This window comes from Pogoniulus pusillus, chromosome 12 (assembly GCF_015220805.1).
Source record: "Pogoniulus pusillus isolate bPogPus1 chromosome 12, bPogPus1.pri, whole genome shotgun sequence".
NCBI classification, from domain to species: Eukaryota; Metazoa; Chordata; class Aves; order Piciformes; family Lybiidae; genus Pogoniulus; species Pogoniulus pusillus.
Window position 1 is genome coordinate 20,949,245 of NC_087275.1, and position 22,829 is coordinate 20,972,073.

General features: G+C 43.2%; 1 protein-coding gene across 1 annotated transcript; it reads right to left on the minus strand.

Moving 5' to 3' along the window:
* Positions 1-411: 411 nt before the first annotated feature.
* WDR4 (WD repeat domain 4) lies at positions 412-21,636 on the minus strand. Its single transcript, XM_064152594.1, has 11 exons — positions 21,471-21,636; positions 20,752-20,814; positions 19,908-20,054; positions 17,351-17,507; positions 16,130-16,242; positions 12,565-12,625; positions 11,216-11,314; positions 7,703-7,767; positions 5,862-6,045; positions 4,904-4,973; positions 412-1,846 (listed from the first exon to the last, which is right to left on the minus strand). Exons 1-11 carry the CDS (start codon positions 21,599-21,601, stop codon positions 1,671-1,673), a joined length of 1,266 nt encoding a protein of 421 aa, XP_064008664.1. The 5' UTR covers positions 21,602-21,636; the 3' UTR covers positions 412-1,670.
* Between the last annotated feature and the right edge of the window lie 1,193 nt (positions 21,637-22,829).

A 22,829-nucleotide genomic window follows, 5' to 3' on the forward strand; every position in this document is an offset into this window, starting at 1 on the left:
AGTAGAGGGAGAGAACCTCTCTTGACCTGCTAACTACACCCCTTCTAATACACCCCAGGATACCATTGGCCTTGCTGGCTCATGGTCAACCTTCCATCCACTAGGATCTCCATGTTCCAAACTGTTGTTCTAGAATGTTCCAGTTTGCATTGTATTATCACTACTATCATGCTGGGTAAGGAACCACTTCTTCATCAAGAGGGAGCAAAAAAGCTCATTGAAGTTTTTCCCCCATGTCTAGTTCAGGAGCAGTGTGAGCACTGGATCTTTTGTGGCAGGATCCTACTACTGAATCTGTGCACAGGTAACTCTTCACCTCAGCAATCCCAAAACTACACCCTGGGGCTGTAGTTTCCTTAATTGTTTCCCAACTATTGCCCCTAGAGCACTCACTCACTTAAATTAGATGAATACAAGAACAACAGAGTTTTAATAGCCACCATCACAGGACAGGTACGTCAGTCTCCACCATTCCTACCCCTAACACCAAGCACTTAGGATGGCAATTTCTCATCCTTTATGAAGACCAAGAAAAATACACATTTCCAGTGCTGCACCAATGTATTTACTGCTCCTGACACAGTCAAAGGAGCACATTCAACTGTCCTTCGGAAGACTGAGATACCTGCAAAAATTTTAGGTGTCCTGACACTCCACAAGGAGGACAGATATGTAAAGAAACCTAGAGAACTATTCATGGCTCATGGTCTCATTCTAGATACTGGTAATGAATGGATTGCACAGACTTCTGCTCCTGGCTGTACAAAGTGCAGGACATTCCATATATGCATGATACCAGCTGGTAGATGAACACATATCTCCTGCCCTATGATGAAGCAACAAGTGATGCCATAAGGCTTACTTCTAACTTTTCAAAATGTATTTCTTGGCTAGCTGCAACATGAAAAGAGTTCTTGTTGAAAGAAGCAGTATGAACATAGGGCTCTCAAAGAATTTTCACAGACACAGTAGGATCACACTGCAATAGAAGCATCTTCCAAAAGCACAAAACTGATGGACAGGTTTTACATTTACTTTCCAGTGTATAAAAATCTATTTTTGCTCTTCCTCCTATAGAAATATAACACAAATACCAAGCCATGGATTAGTAGACAGGCTGAATCCATACCATATAAAGTGAAGGTAAAAGGTAAAAACAGAGATAGTGAAGTCTCAGCTAAAATATTTCATATACAGCAAGAATCCTGCAATATTCCCTTTCCCAGGTATACCAAGTTAGTTACAATAACTAATAGACCTTTTAAAAAGTTAAAAAACAAAACAAAACAGCAGCCAGAAAGAAAGAAAGAAAGAAGCAAAATTACATCAACTTTAATCCATGCACTTCCACCTGAAGAAGAAAGCCTGAACACAGTAGGCAAACAGAAAATCCTGTTTCAAGGAAAATACCATCTCAAATATTTGTATCTCATGCTTTTAGAGATTCCTAGGATAGAACTGCTAACACTTGTACACTGCTGGAAGGTTAGGCATATTGTAAATGCATTACCTGCTGCAAGCAAAATGCTTTTCTATCAGGCTATCTGAAAACTTGAATCTGAATACAGGTTTAATCAACTCTTCTTCCATAATTCAGTTTACATTTGAAAACAGTCCACAGTCAGACCGGTTTGTTTCAGCAAGGCAAAAGTTGCAAACTAACAACAGGGTCATAGTGATGGTTCTTCAGTTTTCATCTTTTTGGGTTGTCCATTGGAACCATGCAGACCCTGCTTTTTCTTCTTCTGCTGCTGTAACCGTTCCTCTTTCTTCTGTAGGTAGGCAGCCATGTTATCAAATGAGGCCTTGTAGAGGCTGCTGTAGTGGCTCTCTGCACCAACAAAACCTGTAGTTGGGCAAAGCAAGAACACAACTGCTATTTCTCTTAGCACTCTTACCGATTATTTCCTGTACTCTGATTTTAGATAGTGGCATTTCAAGGCACATACTGTGGTCCTATCCACTTTACCAAATATTTACACTGTATAAGCTTTATATATGTTGGTAAGTATCTGTCCTGCAGTCATGCAGCCAAGCACAGCTTCCACTTTTGGGCTAAAAGATTTGCACAGCTAGCACCTGACATTCAGGCAAAGAGAGCCTGTAGCTCTCATTATACTGCAGAACTTCAAGGCTCTTGTTTTAAAGCTCCTGTTGTTGCCATTTACTGTTAAGACATCCAGCTGGAGCTGATTCCCCAAGTTAAGCACTGAAAAGGGTCTGTGTTATCTAAATGTGATTAGCTCTTGTTGCCTAGAGCACTACCTTAAAAGAAGGTCAAGGAAGTAGAGTTTAAACACTGATGTCCTACAGCACATACACATTTCTACATATTCGCTCTGATGGTTCTGCTACACCTGTGAACTCAGCATAATATTCACCACACCATCTCCAAGACTCCAAGTTTAGTCAAATTTAACAGAGAACTATCCAAAAAACCCAAATCAAACTATTTCTGTGGAGAATTACAGAATGAGACTAGTTGGCTAAGTCCCCATTTCTTTAAACTGTTAGAGTGGTACCTGAAGAAGCCAGTTAACTCAAGTTCTACTTTTGTTCCTACCTTTTCACGCTACCAGAAAGTCTCCACCTTAAAGAGCAAATGCAAGGAAACCCAGTACTTGCTAGGATTTGGTCCTGAAGCTAGTGTGCAGCTCCACAGTAACAAACACACAGCATTCCCTTGTTTCCTGGTACACCAACAAAACAACTTTCCCTCACTGATACTCATCAAAGCCCAGGCCTTTACTTTTGAGGGTCTTGCACTTGCACAATAACCAATTTGTTGGCCTTTGGCCCTGCCAGAAATGGCATGCTGTCAGGCTGAATATTCATGCTGCTCCCTACTTAACCATTCTGCACTGAATTCAGAACTGTTTTGGTTGGAAAAGACCCTTAGGATCATCGAGTCCAACTATCCACCTACACAGTTTGCAAAGTGTTCCTATGATAGCAGCCTCAGAGTCCTCACCCTACTGCCCGTGCTGCAGGATGACAACCTGCAGGGGAAGAGTGAGCAGAGAGACAGGAGCAACAGCATCTCAAAGAGCTACAGCCAGAAACAACAAACAGGTAAGGATCACTACTAGAATCTTCACACAGTCATGCCTCACAGAATCATAGAATGCTAGGGGCTGGGAGGGACCTTGAAAGATTATCTAATCCAACCCCCCTGCCAGAGCTGGATCACCTAGAGCTAGTCACAATTGTCTGTGGATGGGTTATCCACTTTGCTCCCTGTCTGTGCTGCAGGCAGAGAAACATTTGAGTTGCTTTCATCTGATCTACCTCAGGTCGTGAATCAGGAAGTGTACCTGTGGTGTACTGCAGAGAGTGCATTTACTAGTTCAGGTAACTATTTCACAGAGCAGCATCCCTGACCTATTTCACCTCAGTGTGATCTTGCAGCTTAATTTTACAACATTTTTTATTATCCTTATTTTTCCTTACTCCACTTGACTGTTTTCCCAGATAATAGAGAACTAACTGTAGTGGATTAACTGCAGGGAATTAACTGTGCTGAATCTTGCTCTACTTTTTTCTGAGAGCAGCTACAATATCAAACAGTTCAACGTGTACTTCAGGACTGACCTACGCACCTCAAATCCTACGTCAATCAGGTGAAACCAGTTTATAAAAGGATGATATGCAGGGATAAAGACTGGGTTCAAACAAAGTAATCAGCATGTTCTTTAAAAGAAGTAACTGCCATTTCAAGCACTAATTATGCACTGGAATAAGTGCTTACCAAGTGAGCCTCCCATTACTAATTAGCAGTAACAGACCCTGCCATCTGAACAGTCCTACTTTCCCAGCAGACGTGGCCAGCTACTGTGTGCCACAGTAATTTGATATGTTGGCTCATTACACTCAGTCACTCTTCCCCTGCCTGCTCTTTTTACTCCTCTGTTGCTCATTTTCACTCAGATCTCATACTTCTAATTATCTGCCTGGCTGTAACCACCAAGTCTGCAACATCTACATGCAAACACTCTCCCCCTTTTAAAGGAGTATTTGACTGTCTCTTAGATTTCAAAGACTGTACTGACCTAATGACAACTTAGTGACAGCCTAAATCATCCCATATTAGACAATGATGAGACTTTACATTAGACTGCACCTTTTCAAAGCAAGATAGTTCCCAGTACCCTAGCAAAGCACAGGAGAGGGTTTTCAACTGATCAACTTGCAGTACATAATGAAAACATCCACTAGCATGTGGCACAACCCTTCTCGACCTGGTTGCCATCACTGCTGTTATTTAAGCTTTTAAATGGAGTGGATTTTTATATACAGAAGATCCTACAAACATAAGATGCTTCTGAACTGGTAAACTAAGTATTATTTTTCTGCCAGAGACTGGAGATGGGGCAAAAATCAAAACCAACATGAACCAATCCAGCTGACATCAATCAACTTCATCCCTGATGATACCATCATCACCCTCCATGTATGACCCCATCATGGTCACATCCTCCATCCACAGCAAGTTTCAGAAGATCTGCCTTGAGAAGGCAGACCAGGATGGCCCATATTTACAGTGAAGCTGCTCCTCCCATGGCTATTCTGTTATCATCTCTGTACTTCAGATAAACTGTCACACCCAGGTGAAGAGACAAGATGACAAACAATAGTCTTCAGTACCAGAGCAATAAGACAGACTCCAGCAGCTCTGTCACAGGGCGTTTAGATACAACTTTGTGATAAGATGTCCATGTAAAACAGTTATAAAGCTATAATTCAGACATAAATAGCTACATCATTTTGTGGCAACAGTAATCTGAAAACTAAAAGACTGAATGACTTCTACAGCCAGAACTGACCTGAAATCCAGTTTTATTCTTAACATTAGGCTTTAGCTGTAAAAACTGTGTTTCCTGGGCCTTTAGGCCAATTTTCTCACCTTCAAATACTGTCCAGTTGTCTTGAAGGTATTTTGACATCATCTGCAATCCTTCATCATCAAATACAGGCTGGAAAAAGAAGGAACACTGCATAATTTGAAAACAACAAACAATCTCATGTCTCACAGCACAGTGAGAAATGCTAGAGCTCTCAGATGGGATGAAATGCGTGTAAAGCCCTCCATGGTGACCTTTAGGCCCATTTTTTTCCAAGGTTCCTATAGAAATCTGGCCTGAGATAACAAGTTCTGCTGGGGAAACATAGCAACCTGAAGGAAAAGAAAATGGATCCCCACTTACTAATCTGTGAGGAAAACAAGTACCACAAAGAACACATAAGGGCCAAAGAAAATGGATCCCATTTACTAATCTGTGAGGAAAACAAGTACCATAAAGAACACATAAGGGTTTAAACTTCACAACTATACTGTAACTACACAGGTAACAAGTGAGTCTCCAGCTGTTTAACAGGCTATTACAAAGCACTTGATACACATCCCTCAAATCTGACTCCCTGGTCTCAATGAAAAAAAAAATCTCCTAATGCTTCCAGAATGCTTTGTGCCCCAAATGACACCTCACAGGCAGGCATGGGGAAGGCTGTGTGGTATGCAAACCAGAAAAGGTATTTTGTTGTTTTGCAGTTTGTTTGGTTTTATAATAACCAAGTGTAGCACAGAGAAAGCACAGCCAATGGTTTAAAGTACAAGAGCTGACAATCATTCTTCTTGATCCCACCATGCTTTACCAGAGAACAGACATTCAGAACAAGCTCTCAGCACCTCTGCATTACACACAGGTGAGAGAAGTAGAACGAGATGTGCATCTGTAACTTTTACTCAGTCTCAGGACACAGAGAAGTGTTCAGCTTTTGTGGAACATATTTTACTTCATTTTTTGTTACAGCCTTAAGGCAACACAAAACACTGAGGATGTGAACATAACAAAAGTATCTACCTTCCACTCTCCATCACACGGTCTATACAATTGAAGAGGAGCTCCACTGTCTTCTTCCAAAATCCATAGATTTCCTGTTTCCTCAAATGCAATGTCCCAAATTTTCTGTTTCAAAGAGATTTGCTGCCTGTAAACAAGCTGCCGGGCATCGGCATCAAGCTGAAAGATGTAGACTGTGGAAATACTTTTGAGAGGAAAAACTAATTACCATTATTACCAAATCCACCTATAGCCATCAAATGTGTAACAAACTACTAACACCCACTCTAATTCCAGAGTCAAAGCAAAGCCCTTAGGAATTGCAAAAAATAACCTAGCATTAAAGTGCAGTTTGCTTACATCATCTGAGGCAGAAGCTGTAACTACCTAACATGCCAAATGGCCTTTGAAGCGTTGCACGGAAGAGAAAGCAGTCAACACTGTCTTCTCTTTAAAAGAAAAGTAGTCTATGGAATTTCAAAGCATTTATATCAGGAGTGTTGCATCACAGCATGCTGGTCTAAAGGACTTCTCTGAAGGAACATGTAGCTAAGCCCTAGGCAAAATAAAACAGGACGGGGATTACATGCCAGGGAGGGGAGAAGGGAATGAGAGGGATAGGAAAATCTGACATGGCTGAAGAACAGGACACTGACACTGCACTTATCTCCATCTCTCCCATCAGCATTCACTCCTGAACAGCCACAGCCTCTATGTGCAGAGCATCCTAAACTCCCTGAGACAATTCACCAGCGTGCCAGGTAGGTCACCTCAACTCCCTGCTGAGTCACCTACCAGGACTATATGACAGCACTGTTCAGAAACTCTGGGCTGTGGAGCTTGCAATAAAAGCCTGATTCAGAGCATGTTACAACCCTTGGGTAAGTGACATGGGTAAAGCACTCAGCTGACATAACTCCTCCCTCCAGAGCCAGTTGGGATGTCCATGAAGAAGGCATGATAGGAAGCAGGGAAGGCTCCTTCATCTGGAGAACAGTGAGTTCACTGAGGGGACAGACTGCAAATTTCACAGTACAGGCAGCTCTGGCAATCTCTCCCTTTCCTGTTGGGCAAGCTTTTGTCAGGAAGAACTAGGCTGTTGAATGAAGGTGCAAAAGGCTTGTCCATCCCTGCAAGACACTCCCTTGCTGGTCAGATTTGAAAAGTTCCTCAGCACTTGGGCCTGTTAGCTCCTGAGTGCTTTCTCCTAATGTAAATCCAAGTGCCTGGAGCCAAGACACATAGACTCTTCACGGCTTTAAAATGAAGCAATGCTGTGGTTTTGAACTGAACAGCTGAATCAATTAACAGGAGTAGAGCATGGTAACCTAGGTTTGGCCACAGAAAATAGGACCTAAACCACGTGCTCAGGCACAGTGACTTAAGGAGACATACAGAGCAGAGCTCTCATGCATCCTAGCCTTATGTTTCATCTTACGAGGGAAAGGCATCATCAATTCTGCCAAACTTGATCTAGTGAAAGATGCCCCTGCTCAATGCAGAGGGGTTGGACTGGATGACCTTTGGAGGTATCTTCCTACCCAAAGCATTCTATGATTCTTTGAACTAAGCTGGGTAACCCTCGCACTCACCTCTGCACAACAGTATAATAGTAATAATGCTGATAACAATAACAAGTAATGTTAATATTACTAATAATAATAATAACAGACAACAAACCAAGTACAGTAAGGAATGGGGAGGCTCCCTGAGAGACCACAGGCTTGTGATACTCAATCACAGTACCATGTACTAAGGAATACAGTACAGGTTAGAGAAAAGTCAGGGCAACAAATGGGGAAAGCTGCTCCTGACTTTGCAGGAGATGTGATGATTTCAGACATTACTCCATTTATTCTTACCAGATGCAGAGAACAGCAACATAACCACCTTGACAGCAGTAGGTTATTCTTGACACAGGATACTTCTATTAGGAAAAAAAACAAACCAACATTCTTGTAAGTTAAGACCACTTATGAGCAGAAAATGCACATATCATTTCATGACGTAGCCTTCAAAATTCAGCAGATGTCATCATTTACAGCAAGTTAAGCAACAGCATTACCTTTAAACGGCAGGCAAGTCCATTTTTGTGTTACTGTTTGCTGTTCTATGAAGTTTTCCACACATCTCCCTTCACAGACATCCAAACAGAGCAATCGCAAAAGTTTTAGTGAACTACTCTTAAGAGATAAACTCACAGATGAAGGAAAAAGTACACTACTGTCAAATATTCTCCCCTGCAATGCTAATGACTAAAACACCAACATCAAGCCTGCTCAGCCAGGATATCACACCAGCAACTTAGCGATTACAAACACAAGCCATTAGCTGCTATTCTGTTTGTTAAGAAGATAGTTAAGCATTGACAATATTATTGCTGCGTTGTCTGTTATCAACCTGCTTCTCGGTGAAGTCATGTAGCTTAACAGAAAATGTGTTCAAGACTGCTTGAGGCCATTTTCCCATTTGAAGAAAAAACCAAATAAATCAATTAAAAAAATCCCACACCACACTGCTCATTTAGAAGATAGATAGTTTTATCTGGCAAAGAGTCACAAGCATAGCTTTCTTGCACAAGCCATATGACTTGAAATATCTAACAACTGATTTGAGGATCCTCAAGTGGGAAGTAAGAACTTGTAAAGAGCAGAGAAACTGCTAGAAGATGCCCTAGTGTGCTTTTGGAAAAGTATGTGTTATATAATGGGAGGGACAAAACTGCAAAAGCAAAAGGTTGGTTCTCGAGTCTGTTTGATAAGCAAAGGTAATATCAGCACTTCTAATTAATAAAACCTTCCTCCCAGAGAAGTATTGAGTTGCTCGCTTTAGGGCAGGGAAATCACATTTTCTAGATATTCTGCTGCCAGAATTCAGATGCATCCTCACCTTTTGCCTCCTTTCCAGCCCTCACCTCTTTACTTAACATGACACTGGTCAGTGGACTGAACCTTTGGTTCAGCAGGTTGAGCTGAGTTTGGGGGTAACCACGGGACTTTACCCTTAGAGCCAGCAGCTGATTACAGGCATTGTCAGGGTGCTTGTTTTGGAATTCTGCAATCTACATAGCAAAGCAAAACAAGCTGTGCAGCTTCCAAACATTCAAGCCATCAAGTTTAGCACCAGAAGCTATTTTGTTAACAATACATGATGCAGTTACTAAAAAGATAAAATTGTTGTGGGAAAGAAAATTAATGAATGGTATATATGTAGCCAAAACCCAGGGCTCAACAGTGCACCTCCAGCATGTGACAGAAAAAATCAAATCCACTGTGTGATACAATCTCATGGGGGAGGAAAAAGCAAGACCAAGGACATGCACACACTTTTCACTCACATAACTGAGTACCACTTTGGACAGAAGAACACATTGTAAAAAGCATTATCAAAAAAGATGGTATGTTTCAGAGCTCTTGGGAACAGATGGTACTAATCTCTTGCTACTCTGCAGAAATATAAATTGTTAGTCCATATTCAGCTTTGGGACCCAGCCTCTCCATTTCACATGGACATAAAAAATACTCATGGTTCCAAATACTGAGTAGGAAGAGTGGGGTGAATCGGAAAGGCTCTCTGCATCTAGTACATGTAAATGTAGTTATTGCAGTATGGAGCCATTTAAACTGCAGCTTTAGAGTAGAACTGACAGCTCCTATTGTAAAACACCAGTGGGTTTTTCAGACATTTAAGAGAACAGGGCAAGAGGGTTAAATTGTCCATACAGACACTACCTTGAATACCTGCTAACAGGAACTCTATGCCACACCCAAGCTTTCTAGTATCTAAGCTTTGAATGCTGTGATGCAAGTGGCTGCCTTCCTGGGCTTATGCACAGGCACAGAGATGCACATTATTAATCTAACATAAAGCTGTCTCTGCACAGAATAAACCTTGTGTTGTTGAGCTTGGTGTTTCCCATGGTTTATTATCTCAGCTCATGGGTTATAATCCCAGTAATAACATCAGGCCAGACCTACACAGAGAGAAAAGAATCTTCTGAGTGATCCCCAGGAATAGCTCCAACTGCTGTGAGAAGCCAAGCACAACACTTCCACTAACCAAAATCACAAAAAAAAGCACAAGGGAGAAGGGACTGAACTTTTCTTTTTCAGACTGGATATGAATTCTGCAGTGGATTTGCTCCAGGAGCCATGCATGGCTACAGCCTGCCTAGTGACTCAACAACTGGGTGACTGCTGTGGTTTTCAGAGAGGAAGTGTTTTCAGAAATTCACAAGAAAAACACCCATCAGGATGAATGCTAAGATGAACAACTCTCAAATGACCCAACAGATTACCAGCTGGCTTAATAGGATGCACACAGCAGGGACAAGAATGAGTGCTGGTTTGCTGCCTATAGGTCATATGCCAATTCATGTGACAAGAAAGAACGAAACCAGAGATCAAGTACTATAAGAATTACTGTTCACACGAGATTAGCATCCCAAATCACAATAGCATTTGGACTGTGTATGCAGGACACAGCTCATGTACAGGATGCAAGCTAAGGACAGCTCCTAGGGTATTTTCATGCAAGTCTCATGCTGCCCAGCTTCAGAACAACCCAAAGGAACAAGCCCAGTGTTTTGGCTCCACAAGGCAGTACTGTTGCAGGTGACTGGTCACAGATGCTATAAAGCTTCTTTCTGCCCAGATAAATTGCAACTTTAACATTTGAAATTCCAAGTATTTTTACATAGAATCATAGAATCAACCAGGCTGGAAGAGACCTCCAAGATCATCCAGTCCAACCTAGCACCCAGCCTTATCCAGTCAACTAGACCATGGCACTAAGCGCATCATCCAGTCTTTGCTTGAAGATCTGTGAGGTCTCTTCCAACCTTGGTGATACTGTGATACTGTGATACTGTGATACCTCCAGGGACGGTGCCTCCACCACCTCCCTGGGCAGCCCATTCCAATGCCAATCACTCTCTCTGTCAAGAACTTCCTCCTAACATCCAGCCTATACCTACCCCGGCACAACTTGAGAATGAACCACACCTACAAATAGGTGAGGTTTTAGATCTTTCAGGTGTTACAAGATATTTTCTGGCTATGAGACTAAAGCACCTGTGGTTTTGGAAACCTTTTCAAATGAAGGCATTGTCGAGTGCACAGAACTTATATTTAAGAATTGCAAAGAACTTCTTTTGGTCACTGCCTGGCACTGTTTAAAAATGTACACAACACACAGGAATGGATTTCAGGGGATTGCTTTCTTTCTTGAAATCCTGGGTTACTCTAACAAACAGTTTCTAAGTCTCACATGGCTTCCACACCCACTGATGGAAGGGAGTGACAAAGTGTAACAAACACATTTGGTAGATGTAAAGATGAATAGGATAGCAAAAGCGCTAACACACAGAGGTGTACCTGGTCAGGTTTGGTTGTCTCAGGCCCACAGATGCTACTTAGATGACAGCAGTACACTTCTTCCCCACTTTTGTACTCCCAAAGTCTGAGAGTCGAATCCTGGACAGATGGAAGCAGATACAAGTCTATTACTGACAGCACCTCAGGCAAAGAGATGTCATTAAGGCCTTCAGCTAAATCTCATTTCCCTGAAGAGCTTCCCACAGAAGCTGCTAAACAGTCACTTAGTTAAGACCTCAAATTGCAGATAAATCATTTTAATTAACATAATTTCCCCCTTCCATTCTAAATTATTCAATCATACTAACTGTAATTCTTCTTTTGAAGTGGAAATTGGATAGCTGGAGGAGCACATCTCAAATCTGCCTCAAATAGCACAGTAACACAAATGCCCTCCTCTGTCCCTATTTTTGTTATCACTCAAATTCTCATTTGATTTAGTAACCTCCTGGAGAGAAGCTAAACACCTTTCTGGAAAGACTCACCAGACAATATTTCTTAAGAACAAAATACTGCTGCAGCACTAATGCCAGAGTTGCTTGAAGAATTAGAGGAAGGAGAGACAAGAATCTTAGGGAATCAAGAGCAGCAGCTGAAATCAAATCCTAACAATTACTACAATCTTCACAGAAAATACTACTTGTTTCCTGTGCAGGTTTGGTAGTCTGGGAAACAAAGAACATTGTTTTCCTTCTTTCAGACCAATTCCATCTACTCATGCTGTATAGGTCTGTCACAGCAGCAGAATGCCATCAATTTTAGAAAAGAACTGGGGGCAGGGAAAGGAGGAAACAGTTACTTATTGGGTCCTCATCCTCTGCACTGCAATCTCTACTCAACATGCACTAGACTTACTGTGAGGACATACAAACAAGGACATAACTCAGAACAAGTCTTGCCAGGGAAAGCAAGTGGGAGAATACAGAAGGAACAATTTTCTCACCATAAAAGCTGTAAAACACCTCTGTGATTCTACAGCAGTTCATTCTCAAGGCATTCATTACCATGGCAGGCTGTTTACTTTAAAGTTGTTTAATAGTCTGAAGTTTGTCTGTGCTCCAAAGTAGAAGTGATGATGAAGAAATGATGAGGACTTTATGATTTCTCCATCCCAAAGATCTTAACAATCTAGCAATGCTGTAAGCACAGCAAGTGGTTCTAGCAACTGAATGGCTGAAAACTGAGCAGAAAGCTGAGAAAGGGAGGGAAGGATGAGAAGAGAGGGCATGCTGTAAACCATGAGAGATTCTTCCAAACATTCCAAGAAATGTGGGGAAACCACAAGCAAACAATGGTTTTAGTCTAAATTTCCAAGAAAAATACTTTTTGGAAGAAATTGCAATACATACCCCAGAAGCTGACAACATCAGGTCAGGATAGTTGGGTATTACAAGTATTTTGCTTACAAACCTAAAGAGAAAGTAGTCAAAAGTTGAATTCTCTCTTTAAACACACAGTAATAGAAAACACCAATTCTAAAGAGAACTTACAATAAACAGATTCTCTACATCAAACTAATTAGAAGGAAGAAAAAAAAGGTACACAGTACTTAATATAAAATGTAAATACTACACAAACTATTGACTTTCTACTTGACAGAAAAAAATACTTCCCTATCTGCACTGCATGGGTTTTACTGATTGCCTACTGACTGAGGACATTACAATTCAGATCAAAAAATGCCAACAGAGACAGACTTGCTCATGTGGCATACTCCCCTTCCTCGATTCATGATGCATATTAAAAACAAGAGTCAACAAGTGCTTGTAAAACACAAGTGATTACTCGAGTTTGATTCAGAGGACCAGATCTCTCCCACCGCAGTTGGAGATGAATCAAAAGCAGTCACAGAGTCACAGAAAACATCCAGTTGGAAGAGACTTCAAAGATCATCCAGTCCAACCCTCAACCCAGCACTGAAAGGTTAACACTAAACCACGTCCCAAAGTGCCAGGTCCACACAGTGCTGAAACACCTCCAGGGACAGCAACCCCACCACTGTCCTAGGCAGACCATTCCAATGTCCCACAGCCCTCTCTGTGAAGCAGTATTTCCTAACATCCAGCCTGAACCTCCCCTGATACAGCTTGAAACCATTTCCTCTATCCCTGTCACTTGACACTGTGGGAATACAACGTGAGAGGGAATAATAATGGGTAGTATGTGACCATTTTGACCTTGCTTCCCACAGCTTCAGGATGCCTCCCATGGCAAAGGAAAGATAGTTGGACTCCTGGTTAATGAGAAAAACAAGGTGTGATGTATGTAAAAGACTGGATTGTGCTTGCCTAGATTATGCTAATGTGTAGGTGTGTGGTCTAAATGGGTTGACTCTAAAATGTGGAGACAGAACGAACAATAAAGGCCTCTGATGGATTCACATCGAATTGTGTGGAGTCTGCATCAGCCCTCGCTAACATGACACTGAGGAGAAGAGGCTGCCTCCTCCTCACTCCAGCCTCCCTTCAGGTCATTGTACAGAGCAATGAGGCCTCCCCTCAGCGTCTTCTTCTCCAGACTGAACAACCTCAGCTCCCTCAGACACTCCTTGTAGGCCATGTGCTCCAGGATCTTCATGAGCCTTGCTGCCCTTCTATGGACAGGCTCCAGTACCTCACTGTTCTTTTTGCAGTGAGGGGCCCAAAACACAATACTTGAGATGCGGCCTCACCAGTGCTGAGTACACAGGGGTGATCACCTCCCTGTTCCTGCTGGTCACTGAGTTTCTAATACAAGCCAGGAAGCCATTTGTCTTCACAACATTTTCAAACAAACAAACACATGGTAACTTACCACCAGTATCTACATTAAACCAGAAGTCTTCTTTTTTTTCAGAAGTAGGCAATATTGCTGTGTCTGCTGTGACTTGTCTTAACTGACTGCAGAGGGCTGGGTGATAGATTGGACTGGATGATCTTGGAAGTCTCTTCCAATCTGTTTGATTCCATGACTCTATGAGTAACAAGGATCTGAACTTTTCAAGTTTGTAATCAGAGCTCAGCAACTTAAAACCTTAGCAGAATATTATCCAAGTGGAACAGTCTTGCTTTTGAGAACAGCCATAATTTTAATATCATTTTAAAAGAAATAAAGGGAGGTTTGGTCCCTGTAACACACACAATCACAGAATCTTAGAGGTTGGAAGGGACCTCCAGATATCATCAAGTCCAACACCCCTGCCAAGGCAGGATCCCCTAGGGTAGTCTGCACAGGAGTACATCCAGGCAGGTTTTGAAAGCCTCCAGAGGAGGAGACTCCACAACTTCTCTGGGCAGCCTGTTCCAGTGCTCTGTCACCCTCACTGTAAAGAAGTTTCTCCTCACGTTGAGGTGAAATCTTCTATGTTCCCATTTGTAGGCATTGCTCCTTGTCTTATTGCTGCTGACCAGTGAAAAGAGATTGCCCCCATCCTCTTGACACCCACCCCTCAGGTATTTATAGACATTGATCAGATCCCCTTTCAGTCTTCACTTCTGCAGGTCTCTCAGTCTCCCTTCACTCAAGTCCACCAGTCATCCTCATGGCTCTCTGCTGGACTCTTTTCAGCAGGTTCCTGTCTATCTTGAACTGGGAAGACCAAAACTGGACACAGTATTCCAGGTGTGGTCTCACTAGGGCAGACTAGAGGAGGAGAAGAACCTCTGTAGACCTGCTAGACACACTTTCAGGGCAAAGCAGTAACGCCAGGTGCATAATAGATATGCAATAGGCATAACAGATCCAGCAAGAATCACAGCACACTCCACTGAGAAAAGAATTTCCAGGAGCATGAAACAAGACAATCATAGCTTCTTTATGTAGTCCTTTGATTTTTAAAATATATTTAAATCAATTTAAACTAAGTGCCTTCCTACTCTGCAGTCACTGAGGAACTCTTCTGTACTCCCATTTAAATGTGTCTTTCTGACCATCAAATACCAGTCATCAGAAAGTACAACTGTGTACACAGGAGGTATAAACACCAGACATGGCCATCTAACAAACTGACCTGATCAAAGACTACTACTACCTGATCAAAGTTCCTTTGACATCAGTAGGCTCTTGCTTTTATATTAGGCCAGTTCTATACAGGTTAGATCACACGATATTAAAATGGGACTGATACTCCAAATTAATCAGTGTTATAAATGCTCTATTAGAACAGCTTGGCAAGCAAGTTTAGACAGACTGCTACCTGTATCTCAAGTTCCCCAGTCACATTGTCTTTGTGTAACTTGTTTCTCATACAGTGAACTGACTGCACCATGTTGCATCATCTGACAGAACAGCATGTCTGGAAGGGTGTTGTTATCCCCAAGTAATTCATCTGTCACACTAGCAGAATAACATCCATTCTCCACCCTATGCAGGGTCACGTCTCTTCTACCTTATCACTGTGGACTTCAAAATGTAGATGATCAGAGGGATGGAACACCTTTCCTGTGAGGACAAGCTGAGGAAGTTTGGGTTCTACAGCCTGCCAAAGGCTCCAGGGAGACCCTATTGTGGCACTTAACACTTAAAGGGGGACTATAAGATGGGGACAGTTCTTTTAGCAGGGCCTGAAGCAATAGGACAAGGGGTAATGGATTTAAACTGAGAGTAGGTTAGTCAGACTAGACAAAAGGAAGAAAAATATTATCAAGGTGCTGAAAAACTGGAACAGGTTATCCAGAGAGGTGGTAAGATGCCTTATCTCTGTGAACTATCAAGGTCCATCAATGGGGCTCTGAGAAACCTCATATAGTTAAAGATGTCACTGCTCAAGACAGGGGGAGGTGGACTCGATGACCTTCAAAAGTCTCTTCCAAACCAAAGCATTTTCTGATTCTAACATAGATCTACCTGTTGTTTAATATGATTTGAGACAATCACCACATCATTACTAAGACACAGTAAGGACCTGCATACAACTTTTGAACACAATGAACTTACTCTTTGTGTCCCAGGCAGAAGGATACAATACTATAGGGAGCCTTTGTCAAGCTGACTCTGATCTTTTCATCTCTGTCTGCAGTTAGGATATACCGGTCATCAGGACTCAGTGCCTGTTGGTAAAGGGACAATTTTAGTGTCCAGTAGCTCAATGCCAGTTTTAACACAATTCTTCCTAACCAGGAGAAAAAGATAAGCAGCAAACTGTTTCACCTCAGTCTGAATGGCAGGTGCAAACACTGAGCTGTGCTCTTCCATTGACCATGGAAACACAAACCTTTAGGATAGTAACTTTATCACTCACTAGGACAAGTGACACTGACTCCCAAATGCAGTAAAAGCCACCGAGCTCCAAGAGTACAACTGAAGCCACACTGCATATGGTGGTTTGGGTGTTACCCACCCCACACAAACTTTGGAAATCACCCAGACTAGACTCAGCTGGCTCTGGAAAATGAATGAAGCTTAAATTTACAGCTTAGCAGAATATACAAGCAGATATTTACAATATATACAGTTATATACAGAAATATACAAGGTAAAAGGTAATACAGAAACACAACTCCCCTCCCAGATACCTGAGTCCCCAGGAGGGGCTTCCAACCGCCCTTCCACCTTCTCCCACCCCTCTACCTTACCCCAGACTTTGCCTTGTGCCCCAAGGAAGAATGAAGGGTAGGACAGGGGGGTTAGGAAGCAAGTGAATTAATGAGAGAGAAGGAAGATGAGGTTAGAGAGAAATGCAGCCCACAGCCCGGACAAAGAGTGACTCCCTTATATATATTTGGATTCTTGCTCTTATACCTCTCAGCAAGCCTATGAGTGAAGTAGACATCACCACTGTTTCCTTTTCACAGCCTGTAATCTAGTTCTTCCCACCAAAACAGTCTAGCTAGCTTCAAACTAGCACACTGCATCTGAAAAATGAAGAAGCTTATCACACTGAAGAGCTTAGCTGACATGACGGTCTGGGTGAATTCCCATATATATTCCAACAACAGGTCTTCTGTGGTTTTAGCATGAAGATACTCTGAACACTCACATTCCCAGAATGGATAACCCTTTAATAAGCTTGTTTCCTTACCAAATCCTGCAGTCACAAAGTAAGAAACTCAGATGACATACGAGAAAAGAACCCTCAAATCTGGGACAAGAACAACAGACTCAGACACAAGCAGGAACACAGGTTTATACACTAACTACACAGAGGCACATACTTACAACATCCAATAGCAGAGATAAGTGACCTAGCTCAAGTTTTCCATCTGCTTGGGGTTCTGTTACTGAATAAGAATAGACATCACCAGACTTGTCTGCAACCAGAATCTTATCGTCTGCAGCTGTAATAACCAGGGAAGTACATCTCCTGCTCACTGACCTGAAAGAAAAGTGGCACAGTTTGAACAGCTATGGATAGCAGCTTCAGCAAGTCTCACTGCAGATCTAGTTAAAAAGACCATGAGACTGAACAAAAAGCTCTCAGATGCAACATTCTTGAAACAGCAGCAACGTGAATATTTTTAAGGGAAAGTGTGAGGCCAGAAGAGCACTTCTGAGATCTATTAAATGACTGAGGCATGTAATAGTAAACAAGTGATGGAGTGGGAACAAAAAAAACCAAAGATCATTAAAGCTGCATACCTGCACTTTGCTTAGGTACCCTCTCAACTGAGCATTTTGCCTTGGCAGCACTGCCAGTATTCTAAAGAATGTTGGTAGACTTTCTTGCACTCTCCATACCAAAAATGCAAGCTAAACTCAAGGAAAAGAGAAGATAAGGTAGGAGTTCTCTTAGCAAAAGTCCTCTATAACAACACATCTGAAAACTGTGCTGAAACTACTCCTCCAATTGTCAATTCACAGTGTAAAAGGAAGCCCTTCGTTGTGAGCCTAAAGGCCTCTTCCTCCTCACATTCACACTCAGGGAGCCAGAGTCTTAGGTTACCTTGTCCAGACAAAGCTCTGACCTTGAACTCTGACTTCCCCTCATCATCTGCCACTATCTTACAGTTCTAATTGCCAGTGTAGCTGTTGGCAGTTTTCTTACTGAGATAGATGTAAGTATCATATATGAAAGAAAACAAGTTTTTAGAAAGGTTTAATTACTTCATCTGGAGAATGCTTCTGCAGCTTAACAGCTGTTATTGTTACTGTTATTCTTTCCCAAAGCCCTCTGTGTCCTGTGTGTTAACAGAAGACTGCAGACACCAAGGATCACAAAGAATGGACATTTCTATTTGCCCACTCAGAAACTGGTGACCCTCTGGAGGCAAAAGAGCAAAAGGCAGGAAAACAGAAATTCTAATACTTTTTATTACTAGTAAACTAATTTGAAGAAGAAACACCACAACAATGGGAAAAAGTATGAACAACACATTGCAAGCTTAGTCAGCGCGGTTTCAAAACAGGCTGTCTTGCCCACAAGATGGCTTGCTCTGAGTTCAATGAATTGCCTTAGCTTTTAAACACAAAAATCCAAAAGTTTTCTCATGTCTGAACAGAGCCAACTACAACAGCCAGCAGCACTATGTGAAAACTTTCATACAGCTTGCCACAAAACACCAACCAAAATTACAGAGCTAGACTGGCACTTTTTTTTCCATGCAGAGACCTATTTGTCTCTATTCCTAGTGTCCTAATAGGAGGTAGTGACATTTTCAAATAATCCAGATGAAGTCCTAGTTCACAGAATGACAGAATGGTTTAAATTGGAAGTGACCCCAAGGATCATCCAGTGCCAACCCTCTGCCATGAGCAGGGACACGTCCCACTAGAACAGGTTGCTCAAGGCCTCATCCAACCTCGCCTTGAACACCTTCAGGAAGGGAGCACCCTGGGCAACCTGTGCCAGTGTTTCACCACCCTCACTGTAAAGAACTTCTTCCTAACATCTAGTTTAAATCTCCTTCTTCAAGTTTAAACCCATTACCCTTTGTCGGGGCTCCAGAACTGCATAGTACCCCAGGTGGGGTCTGACGACAGCGAAAGGGCAGAATCCCCTCCCTTGCCCTGCTGGCCATGCTTCTCTTGCTGCAGCCCAGCACACAGTTGCTGTCTGGCTGCACGGGCACACTACTGGCTTATGTTGAGCTTTTCAACAACCCAGACCCCCAGGTCCTTTTCCTCAGGGCTGCCCTCCAGCCATTTGCCACCCAGCCTGTATCTGGGTGAGATTACACCAACCCAAGGACTTTCAGAGACCAGCAGATGCACAGACATCACATGCTGAGGTGCTTTCTCAGGAAGACCTTCGTGGTTTTTTGTTTAACAGACCACTGCCACAAGCAGCAGCAGAAAACTTGTAACTGGGGGACCTCTGGTGGACAGACACAGACTGTTTTCTCGAGAGGACCGGACTATAGCAGGCAAACATTTGGCAGCATTACTGTAGAAATGTACTTTTAAGAAGTCACAAACACCCCAAAACATCTCCAAATAAACAGACACAGACCATGTACTCACTAAACTGGTCAGTATCATGCATAACCTTAACATTTGCTAGGAGCGAACAAAGTTTCAGTTCTTGAAAATGCAAGCATTGTCTTTAGGAGTAAGATATTATCCTTTCCTTAGGCAATAATACAAAGATCTTCACTTGCATTCTTGGTGTGGACCATTCCATACATCATTTCTTGACTAAGACCTTTGAATTCCCAAGAATGTTAGCCTTACATAACTATACTTAACAAGTACAAGAAAGCTTAGTGAAAACAAATGGCAGCATCCCAACTAATCAGCCAGAAGTCCCTAACAAAGCAACATGCAGCATCCCACTTACCTGACACTAACACGCTCCCAGGAGGGCTTTGTACGGAACAGAATCAGACGTTTGCTGTCATCTGTCAAGGCAAAGTAATTGCCTGATGGGGAGAAGGCAAAAGCTAGGATGTCATCGCTCCCTTTATCTGTTGGTTTCCCATCCTGCCTAATAAAGAAAGGGAAATAATAACCTAAGAGTTACTGAAATCCTTAAGAAGAGGTTGTTCTCACACTATCATGGACCACGAAGAACAAAGTACAACTCTAAAAGTCTTACTTGTGCATAAAATGTTGAGACAGATTTGAACACTTATCCAAAGAAAAAAAGACAAGAAAACTTTCGTAAGCCCTAAGCCTGTATGCTTTAAAGAAAACAAACCAAACAAAAAACAATGCTACAGCTTGTGCTAGATCTTAATACAAATTCAGAGGAAAACGCTAAAATTGCTTAGAGGCAAAACAATGTCCAGGGGTTGATTTTAAACTAGGAAAAAGACTTTTCCATGTTTTGGAATATCATGACTTAGATCTGAAGGAGGAGTTATGTAATTGATGTGTGAATATGTTTTCTTAACTAACCTGTCTTAGACAGTCCAGTAAATCACTTGACTGAGAAGAGGCATACAGAACTCTTGATTGTACTAATGGTTTCTCTAAAAATAAAGAGGGTGCATACTCTCCTCTCTGGGATTAAATGAAAGAAAATAAAATACACACATATATATCCAATACCGTTAGCAGAAACAACATAGCTATCACCTGATCAAGTAGTCATCCTGGGACTTTTATCATCTTCACTGCACAGAATCTCAGGAGATGCATCCTCTAAAAAAAGAGCCCACTGCATAAGCAAATATTCTCACCCTTTATTTCCTAATGTTGTCTTCTCTTCACTGATACAGTCATACACGAACAGACTATCGTCACTGCAAATAAAAAACAGCAGAGTGAAAACACTTGAACTAGAACTGTGAGCTTTACTGCAAACCGTGCCAACCTCCATAGCAACATGCTATTATTGCAATTATTTCTGCAACTGATCCTCGATCTCCAGGAGAACCACCTCTGTCAAATGTGCTCTCAAAGCACTACAGATACAGAAGTTTAAAATCTTGGATGTATATGCATGCCAAAACAAACATATTTCCCTCTCAGGCAAACGAACTAAGATATTTTACTTTGTCAGGTGCAATATTCCTGTCTCTAGCATTTAGACTGTAGTTCACATACCGCTGACACGTATCTCGTGGTGCATAACCGTGCCAGAAAACCATTAAGATTTATAACCTTTAAAGGGACACTCAGTGACACAAAATAGACAGGAGGAGCCCCTAAAGGCCTGCGCTCGGCCACGCTGGGCTCTCCTAAAAGGCTGGAACAGGCATAGCCTCCCACACCGGCTACCAGCCCCGGCTGGAAGGCCCTGCCGCTCACAGCAGAAGCCGCAGGGGATGAGCAGCGAGCCCAGCGGCCCCGGCAAGGAAGCCTCCGGTGGAGAGGAGCGGGACTCCTTCCACCGCTCGACCCCGCGGCCTGCCGACAGGGTAAGACCCACCCCGCAGCCGCCCCGCCTGTCACTGACCGGGGCTCCCTGTACCGCGCTACCAGGAGACGGCTGCCACCGCTGGCAGCCATCAGCGCCCCGCAGACTGCCAGAGCCGGGCCGGGGCCGGGGCCGCGACCCCTGCCGCCATCCCCGCCGCCAGCATCCATGCGTCAGCACCACCACGTGCGCGCCCGGGCGGCGCAGGATACTGACGTCACCGCAGAGGCGATGACGCCAGGCTGCGCTCCGCCGGGGCGGCCCTGGGCGGGCAGGCGATTGGAGAGCCTCTGCCGCGCTGCGCGTCACGGCGCGGGGCTGCGGAGCGGGCGCGGCGCTCCGAGCTGTCCGGCGGGCGTGCCCTTCACGGAGTCGTAGAACCTTTTAGGTCATAATAGACCTTTAAAATCGCTGAGTCTAACCGTTGATCTCACACAGCCAAGTCCTCTACTAAACCATGGCCCTCGGCACCGCTTCTACACGTCTGCTAAATACCTCCGGGGAGGATGACTCTACCGAGCGTAGTGGAACACTGAAACAGTTTGCCCGGGAGGTTGGTTGTGGCCCCATGCCTGGACATACTCAAAGTGAGGCTTGACGGGGCTCTGGGCAACCTGCTCTAATTGAGAATGCCCCTGCTGAGTGCAGAGGGGCTTGGACTAGATGACCTTTGGAGGTCACAGAATTGTCAGGGCTGGAAGGGACCTAAAGGATCATTTAACTCCAACCTCCCTGCCATGGGCAGGGACACATGCTCAGAGCCACATCCAGCCTGGCCTTAAAGGCCTCCAGGGATGGGGCTTCCACCACCTTCCTGAACAACTTGTTCTTGTGTCTCACCACCCTAATGCTGAAGAACTTCCTCCTAATATCCAGCCTGAATCTACTCACTTCTAGCTTTACTCTATTCCCCCTGGTTCTATCACTATCTTATACCCTAACAAGTCCCTCAGCAGCTTTCTTGTAAGCCCCCTTAAGGTACTGGAAGGCCACAATAAGGTCTCTTCAGAGCCTTCTCTCCCAGCTCTGTCTCCATAGGAGAGGTGCTCCAGCCCTCTGATCATCCTCATGCGCCTTCTCTGGAGATGCTCTAGCATGTCTATATCTTTATTGTAATAGCAGCTCCAAGAACTGGACACAGTACTCCAGGTGGGGTCTCACCAGAGTGGAGAAGAGGGTGAGAATCGCCTCCCTTGACCTGCTGGCCATGCTGCTCCTGATGCAGCCCAGAATCTGTTTGGCATTTATGGCTAAAAGAGCACACTGATGGCTCATGTTGAGCTTCTTGACCACCACTATCTGCAAGTCCTTTTCTTTAGGGCTGCTCTCAAGCCAGTCACTGCCCAGCCTGTGTCAGTACTTGGGATTGCTCCAGCCCAGATGCAGGACCTACATTTG

Bases quoted from the DNA above. Each gene is read 5' to 3' on its own strand.
- WDR4 (XM_064152594.1), bottom strand. From the start codon at position 21,601: ATGGATGCTGGCGGCGGGGATGGCGGCAGGGGTCGCGGCCCCGGCCCC. The intron at 16,243-17,350 runs GTAAGTATGTGC...CTTTACCAACAG, and splicing joins TATCTCTGCTATTGGATGTT to GCACTGAGTCCTGATGACCG. The intron at 11,315-12,564 runs GTATGTATTGCA...CCATCTGTCCAG, and splicing joins TGATGTTGTCAGCTTCTGGG to GATTCGACTCTCAGACTTTG.